At 36.0% G+C, this 27,672-nt stretch overlaps 1 protein-coding gene across 1 annotated transcript in view; it reads right to left on the bottom strand.

The window, feature by feature from the left end:
• The window catches only part of PTPRD (protein tyrosine phosphatase receptor type D), a 368,121-nt gene that overhangs the window by 108,064 nt on the left and 232,385 nt on the right, over nucleotides 1-27,672 (bottom strand). Inside the window, exons 8-16 of the mRNA XM_059874048.1 lie at nucleotides 26,685-27,266; nucleotides 19,474-19,607; nucleotides 18,061-18,205; nucleotides 14,445-14,750; nucleotides 13,239-13,432; nucleotides 9,055-9,172; nucleotides 3,612-4,199; nucleotides 3,083-3,180; nucleotides 2,047-2,300 (exon numbers count right to left, since the gene is read on the bottom strand). Of these exons, the coding sequence (XP_059730031.1) occupies nucleotides 2,047-2,300; nucleotides 3,083-3,180; nucleotides 3,612-4,199; nucleotides 9,055-9,172; nucleotides 13,239-13,432; nucleotides 14,445-14,750; nucleotides 18,061-18,205; nucleotides 19,474-19,607; nucleotides 26,685-27,266 (2,419 nt within the window). The remainder of the gene's footprint in view (nucleotides 1-2,046; nucleotides 2,301-3,082; nucleotides 3,181-3,611; nucleotides 4,200-9,054; nucleotides 9,173-13,238; nucleotides 13,433-14,444; nucleotides 14,751-18,060; nucleotides 18,206-19,473; nucleotides 19,608-26,684; nucleotides 27,267-27,672) is intronic.

Genomic DNA, 27,672 nt, shown 5'->3' with positions numbered 1-27,672 from the left:
TCATTGTAAGCTAGGGACAATCCCCAGCATATAATGTGCCAACAAAGGAGCAGCATGCCTAAAAATGTCAACATGACTAATACATGAAATTGTTCTTCCCATATAAAGACTAGACCTATTTATTTTATTGGTGCAAGCATCAGGTCAGGCTTTCTGTTCAGTATGTTCTAGCTTTGGTATGCCTGCTCCAAGGGTCAAGTCAAGTGTTGTGTTTTACTTTATCAAATCTTAGAAAATAGATGCACAAATAGGAGATACATTATGTGCAAAATTGGCAGCTGGACCCTGTAGATTTAATGTACCTTTTCTGATGTCACTTAGCCTCTTTAACTTTTTAATACTATATAAAAAGAAGTAAATTGTCCTTTATTTCAGTGCTATCTTCTGCTGCTGTTTGATCAGCTATCCTGCACATTTTTCTCTCTGTGAATGCTCTGCCTCATAAATCTTTTTTGACTCATTCCATCTTCAGTCTTCCTTAGCTGCATTTGTAACTGACCGCATCTTACTCAATCTAATGATAATGACTACATTTTTCAGTTTTTCATCCTTTTAATGCTTCAAAGTCATTTATTTCTTGACCTTAACTGCCTCAAAATCTTCAGTCAGTAATGAAAAAGGGGGCAGCTTTCTAGAAAGCTGTAAAAATCCACCAGGGAGAGGACAAGTTGAATTCCCATCATTTAGTGACTGGCTTATTTTCCTCCCCATTTCCTTTACATTACATATGGGAACCTTAAAAATCAACAAGAATCACTATAAGCAGAGCAATAACACTTATTGATTGTATCATGCTTCATGTTTTCCTGGCAAATCTTTATTGTCTAACCTTTCTAATCCCTGCTGACCATGTGCTCTCAGATCTTAAGTCCTGTTTCTGTTTAAATTTCCACACCACCTGTTCCCTTCCAAAATCTATGTAACCTCTGGAAAACTTCCAACTTTTTTAGCAAAATCTCTTGTTTCCTTTCTGAGACCAGTGGAGAGGACAAGGAATTTTTTTTCTGATAAAAACTATCAGAAACAATTAATCTGAATTAATTTATGTACAGTACCAGTTCTTTAAAACTCGATATAATTCTTGAGTGACTGAGTCTGAGTACATCAAGGAGCTACAGCAGGGTAGTTATGCATTGATGGGTATCCATTCTTTTTGAGATCATATATTGTTCAAAATATAACTGGTTTTCTGTATCCCTCATTTTGCAGTCCATGATGAAACATGAAAGTACTGTGAGAAAAATCTGCAAACTGAAGGACAATCATCTTTATGCAAGTCTTACATATGTGGCTATGTGACAAACTAGACTTCACAGTTCTAGTTGGAACTGACATACAGAGATCATCTTTTCCCATTACCTCACCCCTTCAGGGCTGACCAAAAGTTAAAAAAAATTAAGGGCGTCATCCAAATACCTCTTAAACACTGACATGCTTGGGACATTAACCACCTGACTAGGAAGCCTCTCCCAGTTTGAAAACACCCATAGAAAACAAATGCTTCCTAATGCATCTGATGCAGCTCCCCTGATGCAGCTCTGAGGCACTGCCTCATGTTCTATAAATGGATCTCAGTAAAAAGAGATCAGCAGCTCCCTCTTCACTTCCCCTCCTCAGGAGGCTGCAGAGGGGAAGCAGGTCAGCCCTTAGCCTTCTTTTCTCCAAACTAGACAAGCACAAAACCCTTAGCAGTTCCTTACAGGACATTCCTTTCAGTCATTCCATCAGCTTTGTTGCTCCCTGTTGAATGCACTCAAGGACCCTTACAACAGAATTTGACATTTGCTCCTTATTTTCATGCCACTCATGACTGCCCAGTGTTCCAATCTATCTGTACCCTTCTGTAAGGCCTCTTGTCCCTTGAGAGAGTCAGCAGTCCCTCCCAGTTTACTACATCAAATATTAAACCAATATTAGGTCAAATACTACTATAAAGTACTGTAGTTTCTGTACTGTTATAAAGAATAAAACCATGGTTGACCATCAAGATTTAGAATGATCATCTCTCTGGAGCTAAAAACAGTGGTATATCATTCATTCACTCACTTTATATTCTCATTTGAGGGTACTTCTGGAAGTTCCACAGTTATCATGCCATCTAAGTTGGTCTTTCCAATGAAGACTGGCTTTGTGCGAAGCACGTCTGGTGCAGTCTTTGCAGTTACTCTGTGCTGAAGACCCCCAGCACTATTCCCTCTGTTTGTCAGGACAAATGAATATGATGTCTCTGGCTTCAAGTTTGTGATCAGCTTTTGAGTAGCCCGTCCATCAACCTCCATTTTCCCGTCATCATAAAGGATCTAAGTTAATACACAAAAGTAGTTTTTGTTATTAGGAAAGGGCAACTGATCCTGTCACACTGAATTCAGGAAACAACCTAGCTATAAATTTAAATAATAAATAAATTTTAATTTAATTTATTTAGGTATTTTAGGGTGCAAAGCAGTACCAAATTCACTACTGAAAGTAAGCGTCTCACTTTCAGGGGGAAAAAAAAAAGTACTACATTAATATAAAGCAATATAAGCAGTCCTGAAATCCAATTTCACTTTTTCAAAGTAAGCAGATCTTCTTGAACCCAGAATTTATAGCAAGCTACTCTTGTTGAGAGTATCTTGATTTTTTCAGTCACACACCTTTAGAAAGGTTTTTGTACCATTTAGTTCCAAAAATACTGTTCTACATTTGCCACTGCCTGAGATGATGTAAGTGATTAAGAATGAAGCAGAAGAAATTCCAGGCAAGACTGTATGTTACTCTGAGCGTCTGTATCTGGATAAAGCTATAGCTAGTGGAGTAAAAGATCTGCAAATCAAAAATGTGCTGTTGCACACTGAGGAGGCAAAACCAAAAATGGTACTTAACTGCATTCTTTATTGAATGGACTAGAAAAAAAAAAGAAAAATTTTAATTTGCTCCATCATTTTCCTGAAAATACTGTAGTGGTGAATGAAAAATTAGCAATCTTAGAAACGATACCCCCAGTATATATTCATGATTCACGTTCAGTAAGCTACTTAATCAGGTAAATACATTGCCTAGTTTCTGTCATTTTCTTTTGTACAAATGGAAAGCAACTTACTTTGAAAGGCAAAGCTGAATTGTAGTTTTCTGGAATTTCCCAGGACAGCAAAACTGAAGTCTTCATTACTGCTTTAACATGAAAATTTTTTGCAAACACTGCTGGAAAAAAAGAAACAATGTATATAAACAACATCTTGGAGCTTAGATTGTGTCATTTTTCCACTGCTACTTGGGAGTATTAGCTTTCCATTTAGGTGAAAAATCAACAAGAATTCAATTCTCCTACCTCTTTGTTCATATCTAAATATCACATTTAAACTCGTTCTCACTCTTTTCTAGTGCAACTCAATACACACTTTTTCCTTACCTGAAAACGTTGTGAAGAAGTTAGCCAGAACTTGCTTGGCAAGGGACAACTGAATTCTAAGGCATCCAAAACATATTAAGATTTATATACTTTACCTTTCATGTTTGATGAACCTATTTTTATGAATGGGCCGGTCAGTTTTATTTACACCTTCAAATACACTGAAATCCAAAGACCGATACTCCTTTAAAGGTCAAGGCCATAAGCAGACAAATCCTACCTTGATCCACGGGTAGTGTCCTGAACTGGACACTTGGACTATATGGACCAGGCCCTTTGCTTGTGTGGGCACGTACTTTTACATCATAAGTGGTATCTGGTTTTAAGCCAGAAAGTGTCATAGTGGTATCAGCAGGAACAACAGGGAGTTCAACTGGCTGGTAAGCAACATTGATATCTCTGTACAAGATGGTATATTTGGTGATAATGCCATTTCTTTCTGCCAAGAGTGGCATCTGCCAAGTTAATTGAACTGAAGTAGAAGTAGAGCTTTCCGAGTGGAGATTTTGGGGAAATCCACTGGGTACCTCTTCAGGAACAGAAATCTCTTTAACCATCTCCTCCCCAAAGCCCACTTTATTTCTAGCTGAGAGCCTGAAGACATAAGAAGCTCCTTTGTGAATGTCTGTGGCTGTGAAGTGATCTTCCTTCTCTGAGAACTCCATGGTCGTTAATGTATCCATGTCTTTGCGACCAAACTTCAGGCGATAACCCTGCAGCGGGCCAAAAGTTTCCACTGGAGGATGCCACTGAATTAGAGCCGTGTTCATCTGTGTGTGGCTAATCACAAGCCGAGGTTTGCCTGGAACTGTAGCACAATGTTATTTAAAGAGGATAGATATAAAAACAATTGCACGTACAATTCTTGAGGCTAGTTTTTTTAGCAGGAATAGGGATATATTTTCTCTTTCCTCACACTCAGTTCCACATATTACTGTCCTAATGAAGAAACAGTGTCTGACTCCTGCGCTATTTAGTAATACAGTATAAGGAACTGCACCAGTAGAGATGTTTACTGCTTTTGTCTTCTTCCCTTACCATTATTTCTAAATACAGAGCATATTCAGCGGCACAGGATCTAGGATCACAAATCAAGAAGTAAAACTTCCAACAAACATCTTATGAATGGTCCTGTCTCACAAATCCTTGTTTGCAAAAAAAAAAAAAAAAGTACTGTCATAAGTTTTCATGTCCAAGGCACACTTCCTGTAAATGGGAAAATAATTAATGAAGAAGTAACAAGTTTCTAAATAAGTTTAACATAACTTTATCATTACTAGTAAAAATGTAGTAGAAGTCAGAACAACCTTGCCCTCAAAAATCATTACTACACAGGATAGAACCCTGCCATTCTAGTTTCCAAACACTTCTTCCTCCAAAGAGTACGGAGAGGTAGCGCAGTTTGGAATTTAATATTGTCCAGCATGGTTTATCACAAATTATTTATTTTCCAGCATGGTTTTTGTGCACACGAACTGGATTTTTTAGAAGGCTAAATTGATAGTCTTTCTTAACCTACATACTACATACAGTCACAAACTTAACTGGGACCCATTGGTCCAAACTGGTGAGTTGTCTTTTAGAGAAGTTCAGACTGGTATGTGTCCAGTATGGACAGTGAGGAGGAATTGAATTGCATCAGTCCAGAGAGGACTGAAACCTAATCAAGCCCGAAACACCATTATAGAATTTATAGAGTGTACATTTTTGGAGTTCTAATATGAATTCTCATTTACTGGTTCTATTTAATTGATTAATTAATTTTAATTTATTCATAACCATTTGTATACATTTCAATTATATTTTCATTAATACCTCTATTTCAAAAAAGACTTTTTCTATTACAGTGATTTATTTGATAATGAAACATATCCATAACTATTTAGAAATTTGGTGCTCTTCAGTACCAGTGCTTGACTGGTCAAGAGACCAGAATAGTTTCAGGAGTAGTACTGCAATGACAACACAGTCTTCAACAAAGACTAATTAGTTTCATCTGCATTCACAGCCCTCCCATGTGAATGTAACTGCTGCACTGTGAGCCCTGGTTCCTGTATTTAAACACTTCAATAGATTTTATTACTTATCTTCAGTTCTCAGGCACCCAGCAAATCAGATTGTTATTGTCAGAAGGTCTAACTACCATTGCATAAAGAATTAGGAATAAGGAGGGATGAATGGCATGCCTTGAAGAAAATTCTGCATTTAGTAAGCTCTTTCCTCATTACATCTGTCGTAAGTCATGACATTGCTTCTAATTTTTTAAGAATTATAGGTAGGTTTTATATAAATTTTCCAAATTTATTTATATTTAAATGTTGAGTTCATCTGGCAGCAGTACTGTGGAATCTTGTGTTTTCCCACTCTTCCTGCTGCGTAAAGAGTATCTCTCTGATTAGTTCTGACTTTTCCTCAATGACAACTAAAAGTCTTTATGGAACAAAGATAAGTCTGTGAAGAAGTCGTTTGCAGACCATATTTTTCTCTGTATTCTATTACTGGCACCAGTGTAGCAGGGAAAATAATAGTTTACCTGAAAAGAATAATACCCCTTCAGTTTTCTAGAGGAGACATTATCAGAAGGTATAACTAAATTATTTTTGTAATTAATTGCCTTTTTTTTTTTTTTTGTTCTTCTGGAAGACTTCACAATTAGAATGACATTTTAACCTCTGGATAACTACAGAGAAAGGAAGAAACAAATACTTGCTCTTGATCAGAACGAGGGGACTAATAAAGTTTACTTATCCAATAAAATACCCTGTGACTAAAACAGTAAATAACAATGGTCACTTTTTTTAATACTGTAAAGCCTATCTGATGTTGCAAAGCAGATAAATTTCTTTTTATTTCCAGACAGCTTTCAATTAACATTTACTTTCAGTATGACTTATGAATATTACAGTATTTTAGGACAAATGACAGGATTCTGTGCAGTTGTATATACAGTTGTGCCATAAAATAGCTCTGTCTAGAAATTTCTGATAATAATCTAAATTTTCCATGAGCGTAAAAGAAGTGAAATTGTCCATAAAATAAAATATATTCTCTGATCTAGTGAAATCCTCTTCCAATAGGAAATAGCAAGACATCTTTCACACACCCCAGTGCAACAGACATTACTGCTGCAATGGCATGCCACCACTAGTAGAAGCAAGCTGCCTTTGTCAAGTTACCTGAAGTAACTTTTTTCTGTTAGCTGTTACAAAGTACACCACTTCCTTAATATAAACTTTAGTTTTTTAGCTGAAATCTGTATTTCAAGAGTGCTGTCCAGTATGAAAGCAAAAGACAAATAATGGACAAGCTATTGTCCTATGAGATTCTTCAACTACTGTGACACAGAAATTAAAGGTCTGATTAAAATCTTCATAAAAATTGTATGATATCACTGACTAGTAAGTCTTCATTTTTATCAAGGTCTTGTTAATCATACATTTTGTAATTTCTGCTCCAAGTAATCTAATAAGTACTTTGATTTAGAAATGTTCAGTAACAGTTTTTGTCCCATCTGATTTCAACAGTGAGGAAAGGAAACATAAGACAAAAACACACTCTTGAATAAAAATATCAACTGCGTTCAGTGACTTTACTAATAACTGAGTTACCATACTATAGGCTTGCTTATGTTTGCTGAATCTTTCCTGCCTAAAAATGTAAATGATGCTTTTGTATCACTAGCTGGACAGCTGGATAGTTACTTATTGTCTTACAGAATACCTCACAGATAGCTTCTCTAGTAAAAGTTCAAATATCTATTCTCCTTTCATATCTTTCATGGATATAATCTCAGTCAATCTCATTCAAACTTAAAAAGTTAGACTAGAAAGCAGATCCTTCATTTTCATTATTGTAGTATTCCAATAGCACCTTTCTAGGAAAAAGAAAAAGTCAAATGGAGACTGAAAGTGAATAGGAGACTGCATTACAGACCTACAACCCTTTGGTGTTAATGCATCATTCCTTCCCTTGGGTGATGCATTCTCACAGAAAGTGAGCAGGAAGCTCTTGGTACTGACTATATTTGATGTCTCATTTTTCAAAAATCTGCACACAAATTTTTCTTAAAAAACAGCTCAAACACAGCAAGCTGTAAAATGAAGAGATTTCATACAATCTGGAATGTATGAAGGAGCAGAATGGTAACTAGCTGTTAATCCCAAGAACAAACATTACTTGTTCACAGGTTTAAGCAAACAACAAGAACAGTGAAATATGCATTACATTTATAGACATGCCTTTGATTCTCCACTGCTCTTCAATCAAGTTTATATGGGACATAGGATTTGTTCTGTCATTTTTAAGTAGAAGCATCAGAGTTCTTGGTAGAATGACACACGGTCAGTCAATAAGGACTAAATGCAGTGAAACTTTAAGTTTTGCAAGCATATTTGCATAACCTATGTTTATGTCTAGGAACAAATAAAATCTCAATTTATATAACTGTGTTTATTTAAACTGGGAATTGAGTTTTAAACAAGAGTAATGGATCAAGCACCTTTTTTTCTTAAATCAAGTTTCAACATGACAGAAATAGATATCATCTTTTTTCTCAGAGTATGAGAATTCAGAAGAGATAAAAAGTTAGAGAGTACATTTCAGCAATAGCCAAAAGTAATGACTAGAATGCATTCCAAGATTTGAAATGAAGCACTGCGCATCTAGCCACCAAGACTGAGATTTTTCCAAGGAATCTAACAAGAAAAGGATATAGATGGTTTTGATATTAATACAAGATATGTTCTGCATTCAGTGATTGTTTTAAAAATTGAATCAATCGCTATAAAAACAAATATGTATACTTTTTGGATTTTATTATTAGCATAAACAATACATTGTTATTCAGAGAACTTATAATGGTGCTATATATTATTGTAATAGAATATACTTAATGGCTGCACTACAAACCTCTGAAAATGAACACAATCCCTACAGACTGTGAACATCTGTAGGTAAGCACGACACTAAACCTGGGTTAAGCTGTGCCACAGAGACACATTAAAAAAAAACACAAAACAAAAAGTTCCTCATCTAAAAGCAGTTTGGTTCATCCCATTTGTGCTAACTGCTGTATTGGTTATGCAGTCAAGATATCCAGCCTTTAATACCACCTGAGATCAAACACAGACTGAACACAGTGGCAGGGTGAATTTTGCTCCAGTTTGTTCCTAAAATTACCCCTGAATCAATATGGGCTTCAGGGTTTCACAGGATGGAGTTTCATTATGTTTTCCAATTCTCTGCTTTAATAATTACATTCTTCTGAGATAAGTTGTGAGTTTCATACAGATGGGCTCTTTCAATGTTTTTACTAACAGGCAGCAGTGCTGCTACTTTCACGAAGATCATGAAAGCCCTTTACAAGTTTTTCAAGTATCCTTCTGAGCTCCGAATTTCTATTTTTTCCTCTCAAAGAAGACACCAATTTTAGTGGAAGAGCTACTAAAAATTATCAAGTGACCTCATCAGGAACTAAGAAAGGGATAAAGGGAGTCACTGCTCTATTTTTATCTAAAAAAATGAAGGTCCAAATACTGAAACAGAAAATCTTTAGTCCTAGAAACACTTTTCACACAACAGGAGACTTCCAAACAGTAGGAACAAAACAGTAGCAGAAAAAGTCAAAGGATTCATTTAGAGCTCAATTTGTATAAAAGTATTACCTGCACCAGTAGTAGATACAAGTTTGGGTTTGCTGCGTGCACCGTCACCTTTAGTTGTATAAGCTGTCACAGTGAAAGAGTATGTGGTTTCAGGCTGGAGCCCAGAAATTATCATTTCCTAAGATGAAAGAAAATAAAAGAGGAACAATTAATTTAAAATAGATTGTTTGCCAGGAGAATGCAGAATCCTTTAGAAACCCATTTATTTTACACTTTTGAGCTATTGCCAGTGATAGCAAGCATGTGAGTGTACCAACAGACTGTACTGTGTGAAATACTTGATAATGCCAAACATTTCATTCACTTAAGCAAAGAAAGACAGCACACATCTAAACAGTATACCTCAGGTAGTTTAGAGCAAAAGGCCAAAGGCTTAGTGGTGGGAACAGTGAAAAAAGTCTTCTGAAATACCTTGCCTGAGGAATACTACTGACATTGTGAAACACATGCACATGCAGATATGAGAAACTCAGTTTAACTTAATCATTAACAGGATATCACAGGTATAGTTCTAAAATGCCTAGTAAGAAAAATGTGTGCATTTACATGCACACTTTGTAAGTAATGATGGTTTAGCTGAACAAAAAAAGCTTTGTTACTTCAATAACACTTTCACTGCAATCTCTGTCACTGGGAAGACTGCACTTCTCAATATCTGAAAGGACTTCAGAAACAACCAGCCCTTCAGGTCTAAAAGAACTATGTAAAACGCCATTAAAAATCTAGTCAGAGGATATATCTGATGGCCCTCAGATGACAGCAGCTAAAAAACAAGTATCTCTGCAGATAGATCAAAGTAACTGCAGCATCAAACTGTAAATATCAGAGCAAGGGGGCATCTTTTCATCTGTGTGTGCACACACATGTATATGCACACAGAAGATGCTGAACGGCATATGAGAAATCTACTAGACTTATGTCCTGCTACAGGGACAGCAAGAGGAGTAAGTTTTGACACTCATAATATAAATAAATCTCATATGTAAATATTAAAGGACAGTGTTTGGAGGTAACTGATGAGCCTGGAGTCCCCAGCTTCCATCATGTAACCACTGGACTACTCCTTTGCATTTTCATATGGCGGAATGAACTTGCACAGTATTTCAATGCTGCCAGAGAGATGGTGTATTTATACATCTAAATAAATAGCAAATGTGCAATCACACATCCCTCAGATGCAACAACCATGAAAAGTTTATAAGAAAATCATGGGCCGCACTATTCATAGCGCATGGATTTCTCAAGATGGTGGATATGAACTTAGTAAATATGTGATCTGAATTCAGCATTGTATCTACAGTCAGTTATTAGCAATTTAATTAAATAATTAGGTAATGATCCGAATGAGTGGGCAAAATAGCTCAAGTTAAAAAAAAAAAAAACAAACAAACCCAAACAACAGAATGAAACAACACATAAAAATCTACTTTCAAAAGATCAACTTAGACTTGATCTCAGAATTTAACTGGACTGTAAGGCCAAAATCAGTAAGAAAGACTTCATATCTTTCATAAGAAAACTGAACCTGGTACTACCAGAATTAAACTGTGAAAGGCAAAAAAACCAAAAACCACCACAAAACCACAAAACAGAAAGACTTATGAAGACATTAGTTTCATGTAAAAAAAAACAGTACTTCATGGTGCAAGAGCTATGGCTGTATGTAATGTTTGAAAGTGTTGTTTGGATACGGCAAACATTATTACTTAGGCACAAACACTGCAGAGCATCTGGCTTTCCTGATAGCATGTACTTATTTTATACAAAAGAAAGTACAACTGACTTCTACTTTTAGTTTCACAAAAAAATTTTAATTTTAAAATGAATACAGAAAAATACAACTATTGGCATGTAACTCTGAACCACTTCTATTTCATTTTTCTATCACCTTGTAAAGAAGAAATTGCAAGGCAAAGTTAGTGACAGCCATCAAAAAGATGAAAACACAAATCAGCCATCAAAAAGATGAAAACACAAATCAGCGCTGTACATTTTGGCATCATGCTAAACCCCAAAAAGGCAAGCAACAGTAACCCTACTCTCCCTGGGGTAAAAAGAAAAGGAAAAAAAACCCAAAACAACAAAGGAAAAAGGTGTCAAGAGAGAAAACCTTTTATGTTAGGAACATGCATTTGTGCAGATGTCAAAAAAACACCCTGCAAAACAACAAAAAAAACCCCAAACTCAAAGAAAGCACCAAAAAAAAAAAAAAACCCTAACCCAAAACAAAACCATAGAGTGCTACAAGCAAACAAGCAAGACAAAAAGTCTCAACCAAAACACACAATGTTTTTCTGCCCAGTCAAAAAATACTTACATGTTCAGTAGTATCATCATATTCCCACTAATTTACAGTAAAGGAAGTAGAAAGGAAAAACAAAAGAAATAAGGAGATTTGTAGCCTGGTTGAGATAAAGTTTTCTTCTTTATAGTAAAATGAATATGAAAGATGTCTGAAAAAGTCATGTACAGTTCAAATTATCCATGTAGAATCACATGAAATTTGGTTAATTAAATCAGGCCAGGCATTTTCAATTCCATTTCTGTTTTCCCTAAAATCCAGCTACTTCTCTTTCACTGACAAATAAAAGAAGTAATGAATCCTCTTGTAGTACTATTTTATAACAGTTTTTTATTAAAAGTTACCAAGGAAGAATTAAAGGCTACCTGGCTTATTTAATAAAGTTACCAGGCTATATACTTCCATTTCCTAAACTAATTCAATGTATAAAGTTTTGAAACCACCCAGATATTTTGCCATCAAGGTCTTCATACCTGCACAAGCCTTGATCACATGTATCATAGAAGTACTACAGGCAGGAAGGAGTGGTGGAAAGAGAAAGGAGTTGACTATCCTTCCTGAAACAGTGGCAAGTGGGCTGGTCAAAGCTATACTTGACAAAAGAAGAAATACAACTTTTGCCTTTATGATATTTGGATTGAAATATCTCATCTAGTCTCCAGTTACTGACCTTCTAGTGCTTAAAATAATTTTAATCCCCTACCAGAGAGAGGCTGAAAGCAAAAATTTGTAAAAAGGAGAACCAAAGCACAGTAGCATGTCCTTTCCCTTCCCACTTCCTGATCTACTTTCATCTCTGTCTCCACTGAATTTAAACCAAAAGAACGCCACGTTTTCCAACACAAGAAAAGTCTGTACTGGCAGCAGAGTCCTCCAGAAACGGACCCAGTATTTTGCAAATAGCGTCATGAGCAAAATGCAGGTGTAAAAGATCTATTCTCCAAAGAGGTCTTGCAAACATGACATTCAGAACCAAAACTGAAGGAAAAAAAAGGCAACCCCCTATTTGTTTCCTCATGTAAAATGTTTACAAAACAGATTTTACTCTTTGATTTACGTTAATAATTTATTTTTATTTCCAGTCAATCCAGTTATAAACTGTGAGCTAGCAGTGAGACATGCAAAATGGATAATAGTTTCCCATAGGATGACCCCTTCAGCGTCAGGAACTTTGTAAATCTTAAGTTTTACGGAGTGCTGGTACATCTCAATCACTAAAATCCTAGTTTGAGAAGATTTTTAATCTGGATGTTTTCATTATCTCATATTCTCATAATTTCTAAAATAGATGGAAAATTTTGCAATATAAATAAGCACATACCTATTCAAACTAATTTCCTCATTTTATTGAAGCTCCTCATATGAATAATGTCAAGTATAATACCTCAGTGGTTTCCAAAGTTACCTTAAGAACATTAATTTATTGTGAAATGTGTAGTGAGGTGCATACAAGCTAATCAGAGAAACACTGTAATAACAGGCTAACACAGGCTCCTAATGATCCCAGGCTCTCCACTGAAATACTGAAATAGGAGAATGGGTGGATCAGGCCGTGCACAGTTTACTACACTGACTCTGGATCAGATCACCCTGATGCTTTTGAACTTCAGAGTACACGTTAAGTCTCCAGGTTTAACAGAATCATAACAACAACATAGCCTAGCATTTTGCTGCAGATCAACAGAGAAGAAAGTGTCTTATTTTGGCTCAAGAACCTTTAAATGCAAGTGTTCTGAAAAAAAGTTGTTGAAATAGAGACAGAAAATGCTACCTCACAGACTCTTCAATATAAAGAAAAAAGACCCTCACCAACAAAAGGCAACTCTTAAGTAAACGAAACGATTTCACTGTGACCTAGAAAAGAATGGAGAGCCCATATTACCTGTGCATCTGCCAGCATGATGTCTTTTAGCATGGGCTGACCCTTTGGCTCTCCGTTCTCCATCCTCACGTAGTGGACCTGGTACCCTCGAATCTGACCGTGCTGCTTATTGGGCACAGGCGAGCGCCAGGACACTTTAACAGCAGAGGAGTTGACAGCCTCCACCTCGACTTTGCGAGGAGGACCACTAGGAACTGGAACAACATCATTGGACAGAAGAGAATTACAGCCACCTGTCCCACCCATGTCTCTTTTGCTTTTTTTAAGAAAGGGCAGACTCACTATGTTGTCTTTGAAGAATACAAATCATTCAGCAAATGAAGATGCTCAACAAATCTGCTCTACCTTTCAGTGAAAAGATCAAAAAACATGACTGATGCAAAAAATGGAAGAAAAAGGAGTATTAGAGAAATAGAAAAACATGTAAAAATGTACAAAAGCCAAGGAAGATGCTTTGAGATTCAAAGCATTATAGTACAAAGAGAGATTTTAATCATTGAAATAATAATACTATAATAATAACAAAACCACAAAAGAGTAAAAAAAAAAGTTGCCCTTTTTTTTGTTTGTCAAGTTCTATGTTTTATTTTGGTTTGTTTTTTCCTCAGGATAAAAAGGAGGCTGATTACAAGGCTGTCTTCTGTCACTTTCAAGAATGGAAGAAAAGAAAATGTGTGGAGCATCAGTTTTCTAAGATCAAAAAACAAAACTAAAAAAAAAAAAAACCAACAAAAAAACCACAACCCAAAAAAACCCTCAAATCAAAAAGCACAATATGGAAGAAGAAAGCAGTTAAAAAAACAAACAAGCAACCAAAAAACCAAGACCTGAAAAAAAGTTTATACGCACAACTGCTTAAAAATGGCAATGACTGTAAAATCAAGGAAAAGGCAGGAAGTTTTTTCCCTAGGAACAATTTTTATTAAAGGAGGAGCAGGAAGGATATGTATGGGCTCAAAGGAGAAGCAGATTCTTGTCACTTGCAAAAAAAAAAAATTCTGATTAAAAAAATACAAAAATACCGAATAGAAAAATGGTGTAGAAAGAACAGTCTTTGAATAAAAAGCTCAAAGGGTGACAACATCTGGTTATATTTGGGGAAAAAAAAAAAAAAAAAGGAGCAGAAAAAATTATTGTTAGCCTATACAAAAGACAGCAGATGACAGAGTCATAGAGGTGCAAACTGATGTAGTGGAGGCAACATACCATCTTCATCTGTCCGAATCAATACTGCTAAGCTCTCTGGGCCAGGTCCAACATCAGTGTGAGCAGTCACAGAGATCCGGTACTCAGTCCACTTTTCCAGCTGTTCCAAAAGGTACTGGGTACTGTCCGAGGAAATTCCCAAAATTTCATGGGGCTTGACATCTTCTCCATCAATTCCAATGTACTTGATGGAGTATGCAGTGATAATGCCATTCTGTTTTTCCACCGGTGGAGGTTTCCAACTTACCAAAATGCTAGTGGAGCTGGGGCTTGTGCAACTAATGTCTTGAGGAGGAGCTGATGGCTCTAATTTCAGTAGTGGATTAAAGGAGGATTTGAGTGGAAGGATAGAAGTGATTGAAAAAAATGAACAAAAAGAAAAAATAAAAATAAATAAAAGAGAACCAAATGAAAATAATAAATAAACAAAAAAAAGTAGAAACTCAAAAAAGCAAAACGTCAGATAATCATATGCACCTTGGCTTGTTAACATGAGGAAACTGAAAATGAACTGGCGAACTAAATGGTGAAAAAGGATGTAGGGGAGATATATGAAAATGAAGCCTCAAAACAATATTACCTACCTGTAATTAAAATTCTTCTTGAAATAAAACAAAAAGGTGATACCTCTATGACTACTGATCTATCTTTACAATCCTTGCAATTAGTGCAAGCTACAACATTTTAAATAACACATGACAGGTATTTACTTACAAATTTTGACATCCCCTTCAAGTGGCTTTACTTTCCTTAAGACAGAAAATCTTTAACAGAACTCCTAAAAACTTGCAATAATTGCTAGAAATTGCTCCATAGGTTGCTATTTTTGCAGCCTTTCCATTCTCATAAACAAATTACTGCTTTTTAAAATTTTTTTAATGAGTCTGCCTGACACAAGTTCAACCATAAATTATATTCAAATTGAAAGCATTTACTGAAACATTCACTGTAGCTAACATACTATGAGCATGCAGTCCATAGAAGATGATGAAAGTCTTAGCCAAAGATTTACCTACCAGGAAAAAGTGACAGGCTTGTTGATTCTGACTGTAACTTGTACTTACCCTAGATCAGCTGTCAGTTTTATTTTTTTTACTCCTTTTGGAGACACCTTTGCTAGCAAAGAATTAATCCTACCAGTAATGTATATTATTTCTACAAAAAAAAAAAAAAAAAATCTACCCCAAACAACATATAAAGAAAGCAGGTATTCATTTTACAAAGTGAATTTACAAGCTCGACACCTCAGAATGTGAGTTTCTGACTTTGTTTCATCTCCTGTCAGCATCACCAGTCTTCCAGAGCAGAAATGCTCACCTTTACTCATTTGTTCTCAAAGGAGTATGTTAGCGTATTTACCTTCTCCAAGCTTCAGAGCATCTAAGCATGCATGTCATTGCACTGCTTTCAGTGAGGCAAATCAAGTACTGAAAGTTAGGTATGCATTTATGTGCTTAAATGCACTTTGACTTACCAAAACCTATGCTTACTAAAAGATCATTCAGAGCACCAAAAAAAGGAGCCATAATTCAAACTCGCTAGCAGAAGGAGAGGATGTGAACTCCTTTCCTATCTCTGCCTCCTGTCTTGTAAGAAAAACATAAATTTTGTGTGCAAGATCTTTTTTCCCCTTTACATCCCCCTCTCCACCTTTTCGTTCAGTTTCTTAAGGGAAAAAAGAAACAAACAGATACTTATATGTAGTTACAATAGTCACATCAAACAGAATTAAAACAACAGAGAAGGTCTAGGACCCTGCTGTGACCTACTGCATTTACACTTGTATCCTTTGGTTCCCTACAGCTCTTTCTACAGGGATCAATGGCTTTTTACTCAGTATGGTACACTGCTCCTCCAAAGGGAAGATAGGAGGGAATTTACTAGAATTTCAATTAAGTAGGGGAGGTGGAGGGAAGAGCAGATGAGAATTAACACATTTTGGGTTATTTTTATAGACTAATTCAGTAATCAACTACTCAAAAGAAATGGATTCCCTTCTACCATTAACTTGTGCAGGAAGTGAAACACATATAAATTGTCCCTTAAGAGTCTTACAGAAAAGAAATAAATCCCTGCAGCATCTTCCTCTGATACCAAGATGAAAGGCAGTAACACATTCTGGTGAATATTGCTAATAAAATCACATAGGTTTATTAATTTTTAATCCAATATACTCTGAAAATGCAAAATATTGCACCTATGTAACTGAGGCTAATTTGAAGGCTACTTTAACCAGTTTTACTAATGCATATATTTTTTTCTTAATTGCACATTTTTAAAAAAAAAGATGTAATCTTTGCAGCAAATAACTTGGATCTGACCACTGAAATCAACTGGATTTCGCTACTATCTGAAGACATGAGGCTGAGATAAACATGACATATTCTTATATGCAAGAAGAGAAAATGGCAATGTGCCTTATGGAACACATAGCCTTGGCTCCCAAATATTCGTTTTGTATGCAGTCTAAGCAATCTTCACCCAATATAAGATAACGAGCATTCTAAATTGTTGAAATGGCTCTTGGAATAAATAAATACCTATTTCTTAATCAAATTATTCATTCTGAATTACTAAACTGAAAAATTGCCTTGCCACTATATCTAAAACTAACCTTGTGTTACATGTGTTTTTTTGTGCTTATTCCAAGTGCCTTAGAAATGCCTCAGAAACACATTTACCTTTGCTTAAAGGTGAGCCACACTGTGTCTCCAGTCACACTAATTGATATACATACGTAACACTAACAAGGGATGATAGTCTATTCACATGTCATGACTGCAAATAAAAAAGACTATGACTGCAAATTAAAAAGACTAATGTCAACTGAGAAACTGAATTTTCTGTTTTGAATTATCTTACTTTAAGAACAGGCAATTTAATTTAAAACAAATACAAACTGAATTGTACTAAGTTTTTCAATGACACATTGTAATGCAAACTGTCAGGAGAACCTAACTTATCAAGCAAGAATAATCCTTCTGGACATCATAGCTGATTGCTTTAGTTAAGTCTTAATTTAAATGTTTTAAGGTGTATATACTAGTCCCTGACAAATTACATCTCAAACAGTTTTTCTCAGGGTGGAAATGACTGAACATCATAAAAAGTCCAGATTAAGAAAATGTAACAAAATCAGAATAAGACAGTACAGAAGAGTTGCTAAGAAATATCTGATGAAGACTGAAATATTCAACGTGATCCACATTTTTAAACTTTTTTGATACAAATTTTTGCACTTCAGGGAGATGCTGCAGAAACTACCTAGGAAGTGTGCAGAGTAGGGAGGTGGAATTTTATTGGTTAAAGACTTTTTTAATGTACACTTATTGCATGATACAGCATTTCACCTTATTATAAAATAAAATTTCATTATGCCATCTTTATACTGCCTCCTTAGACACTGGTTTATTTGGGTTGTTTTTTGAAACTATCTAAAAGCCACTCATATATTAAGTTGATCACAATACACCTCAAAACTTCATATTTTAAGCATTCTTTTGCCGCATCAAGCAACATGAATACCGTATTTTGCTTTTTTCCCTGTTTCTGCCTACCTGGGCTACCGAGATTAATAGAAACACAGAGAATAAATATTTAAAGGAAAGACACCTACTTGACTGCATGGTTCTGGCTGAGATTTCTGCTGTTGAGGCACCCAGGCCTTGAGGAGACCGTGCAGCTAGGCGGAACAGGTACAGGCTGTTTGGCCTTAAGCCTTGCAGACGGTATGATGTAGTAGGTTCCGTGGAAACCCGTTGCTAAAGGTAGGTAATAGGAAAATGCCTTGGTTAGTATTCAGAGACTCTGAATTCCCTATATTGCCTCCATGTTTTTGTGCCGGGATAAAACCACAGAGAAAAACTTGAATTCAAGAAAATAAAGCAGAACAAAACGAAACTAAACAAAAACAAAACTGAATACATTTCTTTTGATGAACAGTAACAAACTATTTTTCAAGTCAACAGTTTAACGGGTGAAACTCAGAGCCACAAACAAAACTTGACTGTTTGAGGAACAAATAGCTACATACAAAGTACAAAAGGCTTTTCAGACAATACCACATGAACGAAGCCTTACCTATAACTGTCTTTTACATCAATGATTTTATAGTGTAAGTCATCTTGGGTTAACCTTGTAGTTATATTTGTATTCAAATTATTAAAAGCAAATTCTTCCACAGGTTAACTTACTAAGCAGCAGCGTGCATTCTATTGGGAAGTGAGATATGGACCTGGCCCCCTTACACAAAATAAGCTCATGAATTCACAGTGTATGTGTGAAGCTGCCATAAACATAAGCTCCGTTGAAGCATCAGCAAGGACTTGAAGACGCAGGAGAAACCAATGAGGCTGACAATCTCCTGTGTCCTTCTGAGAATCCTGGCTTCTTTCTTTCTCTGTGACACCTGTTAAAATGGCATTTTCCCTACCAGAAGAACAGTTTATTCTACAGTTTATGGCACAAAAATGATAGACGCCCACAGACTGAAAATTTTTTATGAAGTAATGGTACAGAAAAAGTCTATTGCAGGTCTTAATCTTTAAAAAGAACTTCCTGTTTTCTTCTCAAATATTACTGAAAGATAAGAAAAGCTCAGGAATTCTCTTACACAATGGCACAGAAAAGCAAAAATTATCTGAGGCTGAAAATAGATTCCAAAGTTCAGGTGTAAGCTCAAAAAAGGCTTAATGGGTCCATAAAATGTCCTCAAATATTTTTGATTCCAAGTCTTTATAGACAAACAGGCTCAAAGAGACATAAATAATGTCTGAAACTGGATGGAATTTCTGTGGAAGATTCATTGCCATCTACAGCAAAATTCCACTGGCTGGTAAACACTGACAACATTTTCTGCTGTTTACACACTTTCAGTCTGTCACTGGGCTAACTGCTGAACTTAAAAAAACCTAAATATCAAGGCATTTCTACTAAAATAAGTTACTAATATATGAAATTTAAACCATTGCTGCATTTTATGTCCAACTTATTAAAGATAACTTAAAAGATGCACAATCTTGCCACTTACTTCCTCCCCATGCTCTCCATCTTTGTAAACCAGTTCATAGCTGGAAATGGTATCAGACCGTGGAGGTGTCCAGGAAAGCAGTATGCTCGTTTCAGACTCAGGTTCTGCTTTGAAGTTCAATGGTTGACCAGGCACTAAAAAAAAGTTGAGCAGTGTTGCCAATTATTTACTTGGATACTTCAATATTTTCAAATCTTTTAAAACGTTATCCGAATATGGTGCGCAATATTACTTTTATTTATCTTACTGAACTTAAACAAATTGATTCACAGTACTATGAAACAAAATTATCTAAGCACAGAAAAAGTAAAATGATACATTTAATTGACCTGTTAAAAAAGTATCAAGAATTTCAAATAAATGCTTTTGCAGTGTAAATAAAGCAAACAGAACTGAAATGCAATTGAACAGATGCCTGGTGATGAATACCAGCAATCTAATAACCTATATGTGAAATGGCAAATACATACATCTATATATTTGTGCATGCATGAGAAAAAGCTAATACAACATATGATGAGCTGAAATAGTCTAGAATAAAGTGTTAAACCTATTACATGCATTTCCAGACATTAATTTTTTGTCTAAGTTCATAAATGAAAGGTACTAAACACATCCTAGTCTTTAAGAAGACACCCACATACAAAACCCAGCTTGTTTAACCTGAAGTAGTTATCACCTAGTGAAGAGATATTCAGCTAATTTCTCATTAAGTGAAGTATTTCCACCCTTTAATGACTGGTATATTTAAGAAAATAGTTGAATTTCTAGTGACAACACTTTCTAAGTGCAAGAAGCAAAATGCACTTTTGACTGCACTAGTCAATAACTATCTTGTGCAATGGTCACAGAAATTATCCACACTTAATGTTATCCTAATTTACTTCTTCAAATGTGAAGCAAATGATAAGGTTGACTATGAAAAGACAGGAAAACATAACTATTTCATTGGATTATGTACAATAGCTTTGGCAACCAAGTTCTAAAACATTACTTTCAGTTAATAGTGCCATTGATAAGGCATGAAACAGTTTTCCACAGCATTTCTAGCTGTTCAAGAATAAAATCTGACATGCTTTCATTTTTTCAGGGGAAAAATAAAAAGATGTACTTCTTAGCATGCACTGAGAACAGGTGTAAGAAGTAGGATGTGGCAATAATGATGGTTTCACAACATTTATCAGAGAAGAATTCTATGACAACATTACAAGTATGTTCTTTTGGTACAGTAAAAGACCTAAAAAATTCACAGAGTAAACTCTTAAAATAATTTGGTATTTTCATTTTTATCTTCCCCAGGCTTCTACAGAATACCAATTTGAGGAGAACACTGCCCTTGTGTATTCTGGTGCAGATTTGATATCTAACTTTCAACAAACAGAACCTTTATCCATGAGGTACAAATTCCTCCAGCTCCTGGGTGGACTTCATTAATGAGTGAGTGAGAGTGAAAGGAGACCTACTCTTTTACAGGAATAAAAAAGAGACAGGACTAATTAGACATTTTTCTAAAAGAAGTCTCATCTAAAAAGAGACCACTGCCTGAGTCCTGCAAAGTGCAAAGAGGAAATGATCCCAAAGCATGGGGAACCATTAGAGGAAACATCAACTAAGTATTTGTGACAGATTCTAATTTTGCAAGAAGAGGCTGCAGTGCTGGTGATGGCTCAGCTGGGAGAATGGATGGCTCCCAACAGCACTCCCAGCAGTGACAGAAGGAATGGAAGAGATGTAGCCAGGCTCTTCACAGAGTGTGGCAAGGGAGAGGCAGTGGAACAAGTTGAAAACATGAGAGGTTCAGGACAATGCAGAAATGCAGCCAGGGCCCAAGGAGGCTGGACCATACCAGCCCTGGGGTGTTTTACACATCAAGTGGGTGAAGCCCTAAGAAACTCAGTCTGACCCCAGAGCTGAGCCTGACCTGGGCAGTGGCTGTGGCTGGACACTTCCTCAGATAATCATCCTGCCAGCCTGAATTGTCCTGTAATGCTATGATCTGTACTTAATGTATGGATACATGAATTGTAGAACACAGCCAGGCAGTAATAGTAAATGATCAGTCAAGTGACTCATATGAAAGCTGGTACCATCTGTTACGATAAATATGGCAGCAGATGGAGAATGAAGGGTATTTCCTGACTCTCTACATGTTTTATAACCCTCATTCTCCAAGTCTTGCTTTTAGAAAAACCCAAACCCTTTGTCATCTTAGGTCTGCAATTCTCAATCATTTTATAATACAAGCTGATGGCTAATTGGACTTTTCCAAATGCTGTTTGTCAAAATAATACCTTGCTTTAAAATCCAGTCTCCCCTTGGATTTTTTAACCACAGTTAGACAATTCTGATGCTGTAAACACTGACAGAAGAAAAAGGTGACAGGGAAGTCTGCATTGCTCCAAACAGATAAAAGATGACAAAGAAAGAAAACAAAGCCAAAATAACAGAAACTAGACACACTTTATTGCCTATAAACTCTGGTATGAACCCAGTACCAAAGAAAAACTCAGTGAGTTCTATAAGAAACCAGCTTTGCAAAGGACTATAGATCGATCAAGAGAATTTACAATCAGAAGGGAACCTAAAGGGACCAAGATTTTATGCTTCTGATTTCTCTGAAAGAAGCATGAAACTCTACAGAGGAACTCTTACAACTGAGGAGCTACTGTGCTCCAGAGTTTTTGCTTTTTAAACAAAATATGTATTTTTTGAAAGAACAAGTCCTAATAAAATATAATTTAAAAATAAAATGGGTAACATGCAAAATAAAATGTGCACAGTGTAACATACAAAGTAATATGTGCTTTGTGTTCTCCCTGTCTCTGCTACAACTGAAATAATCTCTTCTAATGAGTCTGAAGATACCTGAGGCTTGCAGTATCAAATAAAGAACCACAGCACTCAAAATAATTAACTACTATATATTTCAGATTTTAAAAAAGCATAGTATATTATGTGAAAAATAGTCAGAAATCAATAAATCACTTTCTTCAAATATTGTCTCTAACTGACATAGTGGGAGCCCAGAGAATAAAATAAAGATCAGTCAGTCTTAAAGACAGAGTCTACCTGGTCTTGTCTGAATGACTAAAGAACATAGTGAAAAGATAAAATATCAGTGTGTGAAGCGAAGATCCTCAATACTGAACTCATCTTGTTAGCATTTAAATGAAGTAAAACAGAGACTACAACACTTAACAAAGCTACCTGTGCATTGATAGTAGGGGAGTTATTCAAAAGCTGAAATAGTCTTTCCTGCCTGACCAGAAATGTCCCTTGAGCCAAGTTTTAAAATTTAAGTCAGTTAAAATGCTATCCTACACCAAACCTCAGCATCAATACATAAGGGTATCTCAACGGGGGATGCCACAAGGACAATGGCAGTTTCTTTCCAGTGGTGGCCACAGAGAGGATGATGAAATGGCCCTATATTAAAACACAATAAATTTCTCCTTAACCTGAGGAAGAGCTTCTTTATATTGAGGGAGGCAGAGAATTGGAACAGGCTGCCCAGGGAGGTTGTGGTGTTTCCCTCTCTGGAGACATCCAAAACCCACCTGGACGTGTTCCTTTGTCACGTGTTCCAGGTGACCCTGCTTTGGCAGACGAGTTGGGCTGGATGATCTCCAGAGGTCCCTTTCAACCCTAAATTTCTCCTACCTGCTTTCTTGTTTTTTGAGTTTCTAGGTACATGTTCTCAACTCTTTTCATGCGGAAGTCCATTCCACGAAATGCTGCAAAAGACACTAGGCTAGGACTATGGAGTTTCAGGGACATCAGATCTTCCCATTTATGTGTTCATGAAAAAAAATTAAATATCTAAAAAAGTAGCTAGCTTGCTAAAACACAGAACAGTACTTAGTTGCTACCAATTCTTTCTCTGAACTTCTAATCTTCTTTTACCACAAGAACTCCAGAAACATTAATTTTGTTGAATGCAAGGCTCCATTAATTTGCCCTGCAAGTCAGATACTTGAACTTCTCATTACTGCCCTTTTTCCTACGTTCAAAGCATTACCCTATAATAATTATAATAAATCTCAGTCTTCAAATAATGGAGAATCTTAATTTAAAACTAATATGTTTTGTGTTTTAAGTTTTTTTCCCCAGAAATATTTGCTACCAGGTACACCTTAATTTCTGTGAATATTTATTCTTTTTTTCCCCTATCTCTTTTTCCAGTAATCCACTATTCAAAAGACCTTGTGTATTCTCTCCTGTCTTTCTATCTAAGTTCAGAATAAAAACAAGATTCACTTATTCCTTTAGTAGCTAGCCTCTCTTTGCAGGTTTAAAATTAAATGAAAACCCAAAATGTGACAGTTCAAAACTCTAAATTTTCTTGGTACACACAATAAAATATGTTGCTTAGAGTACCAGTTTAAGCCCAGAAAGGAGTTATGAGAGGGACAATCTGAGCAGCTAAACTGGACACAAGCAAATTTTGTTTTCTAACAAAGTAAAAAAACAAGAACAAGAGCAAGAGCAAGAGCAAGAACAAGAACAAGAACAGGAACAAGAACAGGAACAAGAACAGGAACAAAAATGAAAAGATGTATCACACTAAAACTAGTATCAATCTTTCTTAATTCTAAAATTTGGTACGTCAATTAACCTACATAATAGACTAGTCCTGACTCCATCCTCAATGGAATCTAATCCTTTGACCCAAAATGAGGAGTAAAGACTTTCTTAACATTTTGAATTGGTTTCCTTTTACTCCAAAGGTTCAGCTCCACAGCTCTCTTCTGATTACAGAACCTGTTAAAATTGGGTCTTTTTATCATAAAGAAAGCACCGCTGAAAACAACTGGGCAATATGACATGGATTTGCCTTCAAATGCTTAAGAAAAATACTGAACACCAAAACCGAAATTTTTTGGGGTTTTTTTTTCAGTGTCTGGTTGTCTGAAAAATATATATTTCTCTTCTCCTCAAACTACATGCTCTCAGTCAATATTTTAATTAAAAACCTAAATTTCACTACCAGCAGAGTTTCAGCTCATCTGCAAAGAAAGAAGCCATTCATACACCCGTTTCAAAAGAGTAATTCTGTTATACTAAGAAAATAAAAATTCCTCTGAACAGTATTTTTAAGAACAAGTTATTCATTTTTATAATCTCTCTCCAAAGATCAGAAAACACTTAAGGCAGGAAAACTCTGAACTATCTAACAGACCCTGTAAGTCACACATGTCAGCAAGACTTTCTTTTATATATGCTTTAATATCCCCAAAGTGAGGGTTAAGCTAAATATATATATAATGGCAGGCTTATTTGTTTAAAATAAAATCAACCAAATGTAATCAGCATCCCATTCCTACTTTAACTCTTTTGAAATGTTTCCATTAAATCCATTTTCCCTGTCCTTAAACGGCACTTTATTTTAGCTTTAATATTTGGAATGTGTTTGATCTTGAGAGATTTTAACTAAAACAATCATACTCAGATGTACACAAAAACAAATTGGGAAGAGAAGGGCAAGGAGGGCATTTTCTTCTATGACGTTCACTGAAGAGAAACTACTGGATAGAGATGGGCAAATCCTAGTTTTTAACCATACCCTGAACTGGACAACTTCACTCAACTTTTATAGTTTCTATCTCTTTTGCCACTTAAAACATTTGTATTTCAAGTAAAAGTATCAGTGTTTAAATATGCTTCCTGTATGCCCCATTCTTTGTTTTCTTTCAATTTTTTTAACATAGTCACAATTAAAAATTGAAATAATGTATTAAGAAACCCTCCAGCACTGTTAATGCTGTTGTAATTTCTTCAGACTGCAACAGTAATCAGAAACAGATGGACATGCTTACTTCTCTGAAGTGACCTCAGAAAGTAATGTAACTTGGGCCAGTCCAGCTGAGCCTCAGTGCTCATTATTTTGATTCCTTCATCCTTCAATGGGGAAGCCCACTGTCAGACACTTACTAATCAAAGAAGTTTACAGTTGTGAGTGAAAACACTGATAAGGAGCTGACTAAACCTTCTTCTGGAAAAGCCTTACGAATGTGGATTCAATCAGAAGTCAGATGTCAATATAAAAACTAGTTCTCTGAAAATGGTTGCAAATGCCAAAATTAAACTGTGGTGTATACATTGACATTTACATCTGCAAATTTCATAACTTCTTAACTGAGGTACTGCAAAAGGTAACATCTAGATCTTGGTGCAACACAACACCTAGTATGATTCCAGGACAATAAATCAATTTCTGTCTTTATTAAATGCATGCTGGTAAAATGCATAAGTAAAAACTGGATGAAACATAACTACAGTTATACTTTATAGATCTGTTTTTAAGAATTTGAGGGATGCTAAATTCTGCAACAGGAAACTTTCCTGTACTAAAAAATTCAAGTACTGTTATATATTTCTAGGAAATCACTGGCCAACAGTAATACTTCATACAGCTTTCTCTAAACTGCTAAGGACCTTTTTTTCCTTATTGCTACAATAAAACACTTCGTGCAGTTCTACCAGAGCTTCTCACTTTAGATTTCCTAAAAACTTTTCTGCCATGTTTTTTACTGTGCTTGCTTGTCCTCTACTAGTAAAACTAATTCATGGACCTAAAAGTTCTTGAACAGAAACAAAACAACCTAACTGCAAACATAAACCAAGAAAATAGTGACCCTGTGGAAAGCATTTTGTTGGGGCAGCTTTGATTTGACGTATAAATCCAAACCTGCTTGCTTGAACGTACACAAAGGTTTGCTGTATTTAATGCTCTCATGTTTTCTGTGCTCTCACAATCTTTACCAACTATTTGAATGCATATGCAGTACACATACATTTTAAATTTCCAAAAGCAATATTCCCTAGAGCGATATGGCACAGGAGAACTGCATGTCGCCTAAAGAAAATCCACCAAAACCCACAAGTAACACCTCAAAAAAAGCTATGAAGAATTAGTGACAAGCAGGTTTAGTGCACAGAGCACTGCCAAGCAAAAGCTGAAAGATTTGGCCACCTCTAGGATGAAGGTCTCCCTGAGATGTCAGGTGCACTGCAGATACAGTTCTTGACACTGATGTAAAAAGAAAGCATGATGGGGTAACTTCCACCCTGAAAGATAACTTGCACTGCAGAATTGAGAAAGGTTATCTGCAAAAACTGCCTGAATAAACTGGCTATACTTGAAGGGTAGTTTTTTTGCAACATTTTAAACTGAAAGTCTCTCTAACAAATTTTGCTCATTGCTAGCTTACCTCCTGTTTGAGTGATGACTTGAATGTCACTAGAAAGTGGTCCATCCCCAACAGAAGTAAAAGCAAGAACCTTCACAGAGTATGTTTTCTGGGGTACCAGATTCCCAATAGTGGTAATATGGCTGTCAGCCACATTGTGCTTCATCCAACTGTTGACATGTTGAGTGGGGTCCATGGTGTAATACACTCTGTAACCTTGAATTTGCCCATTAGGCTCCTCGGGCTCTTCCCACTGTACCAGAATGGTGGTGGAGCTCAGCATACGGGCCTGTACATTGCGTGGTGCACTTGAAGGTGCTTGTTCTGAAGTCCTTGTTGACACAGGCTCACTGGGTGGCCCTCGCCCAATGTTATTTACAGCAACTACCCGAAATTCATACTCTGAATACGGGCTTAGGCCAGCCACGCTGTAACGTGTTGTGGCCACCCCATCAATTTCTTTATATGGCTCCTCTGAGTTTTTGGGTTTGTGTTGGATTATGTAGTACGAAACTGGCTCAGGGTTTCCAGAATCCCAAGTCAACGTTATGCTAGTTGCTGTGCTTTCTGTCACCACAGGTGTTCCAGGAGGTTTGGGTAAGGCTAAACACACATAACAAAAAATACACTATGTTAGCACTATGCAACAGTAGACATTCTTTATTAGAATAAAAACCTTACAAACAATAACTAAGAACAAAACAAAAATAAAAGGAAAGACAAAATGGAAAGAAGTAATCTGTTCAGAGCAAGCTTTTGTCAATTATGATCTCCTGAAAAATCTATAGGAAAATCTCCAAGTTCTGTCCAATGCAGTTCATTTGTCATGAATTAATGATACTGACTTCTGTATTAAATCTTTAACCATATGCAGAAGAGGAATCTTATAGAAAGACAATTCACAATTACAACTGAATTTTCAGATATTCTTTGAACCTCTCATTTCCAATTACTCAGTGAATATGATACTTGGACACCCAGCAATTCTGAAAATCAAATGACTGGTTCT

This window comes from Haemorhous mexicanus, chromosome Z (genome assembly GCF_027477595.1).
Source record: "Haemorhous mexicanus isolate bHaeMex1 chromosome Z, bHaeMex1.pri, whole genome shotgun sequence".
NCBI classification, from domain to species: domain Eukaryota; kingdom Metazoa; phylum Chordata; class Aves; order Passeriformes; family Fringillidae; genus Haemorhous; species Haemorhous mexicanus.
Note: the sequence above shows the minus strand (reverse complement) of the source record. Positions and strands in the feature narration are given on the sequence as shown.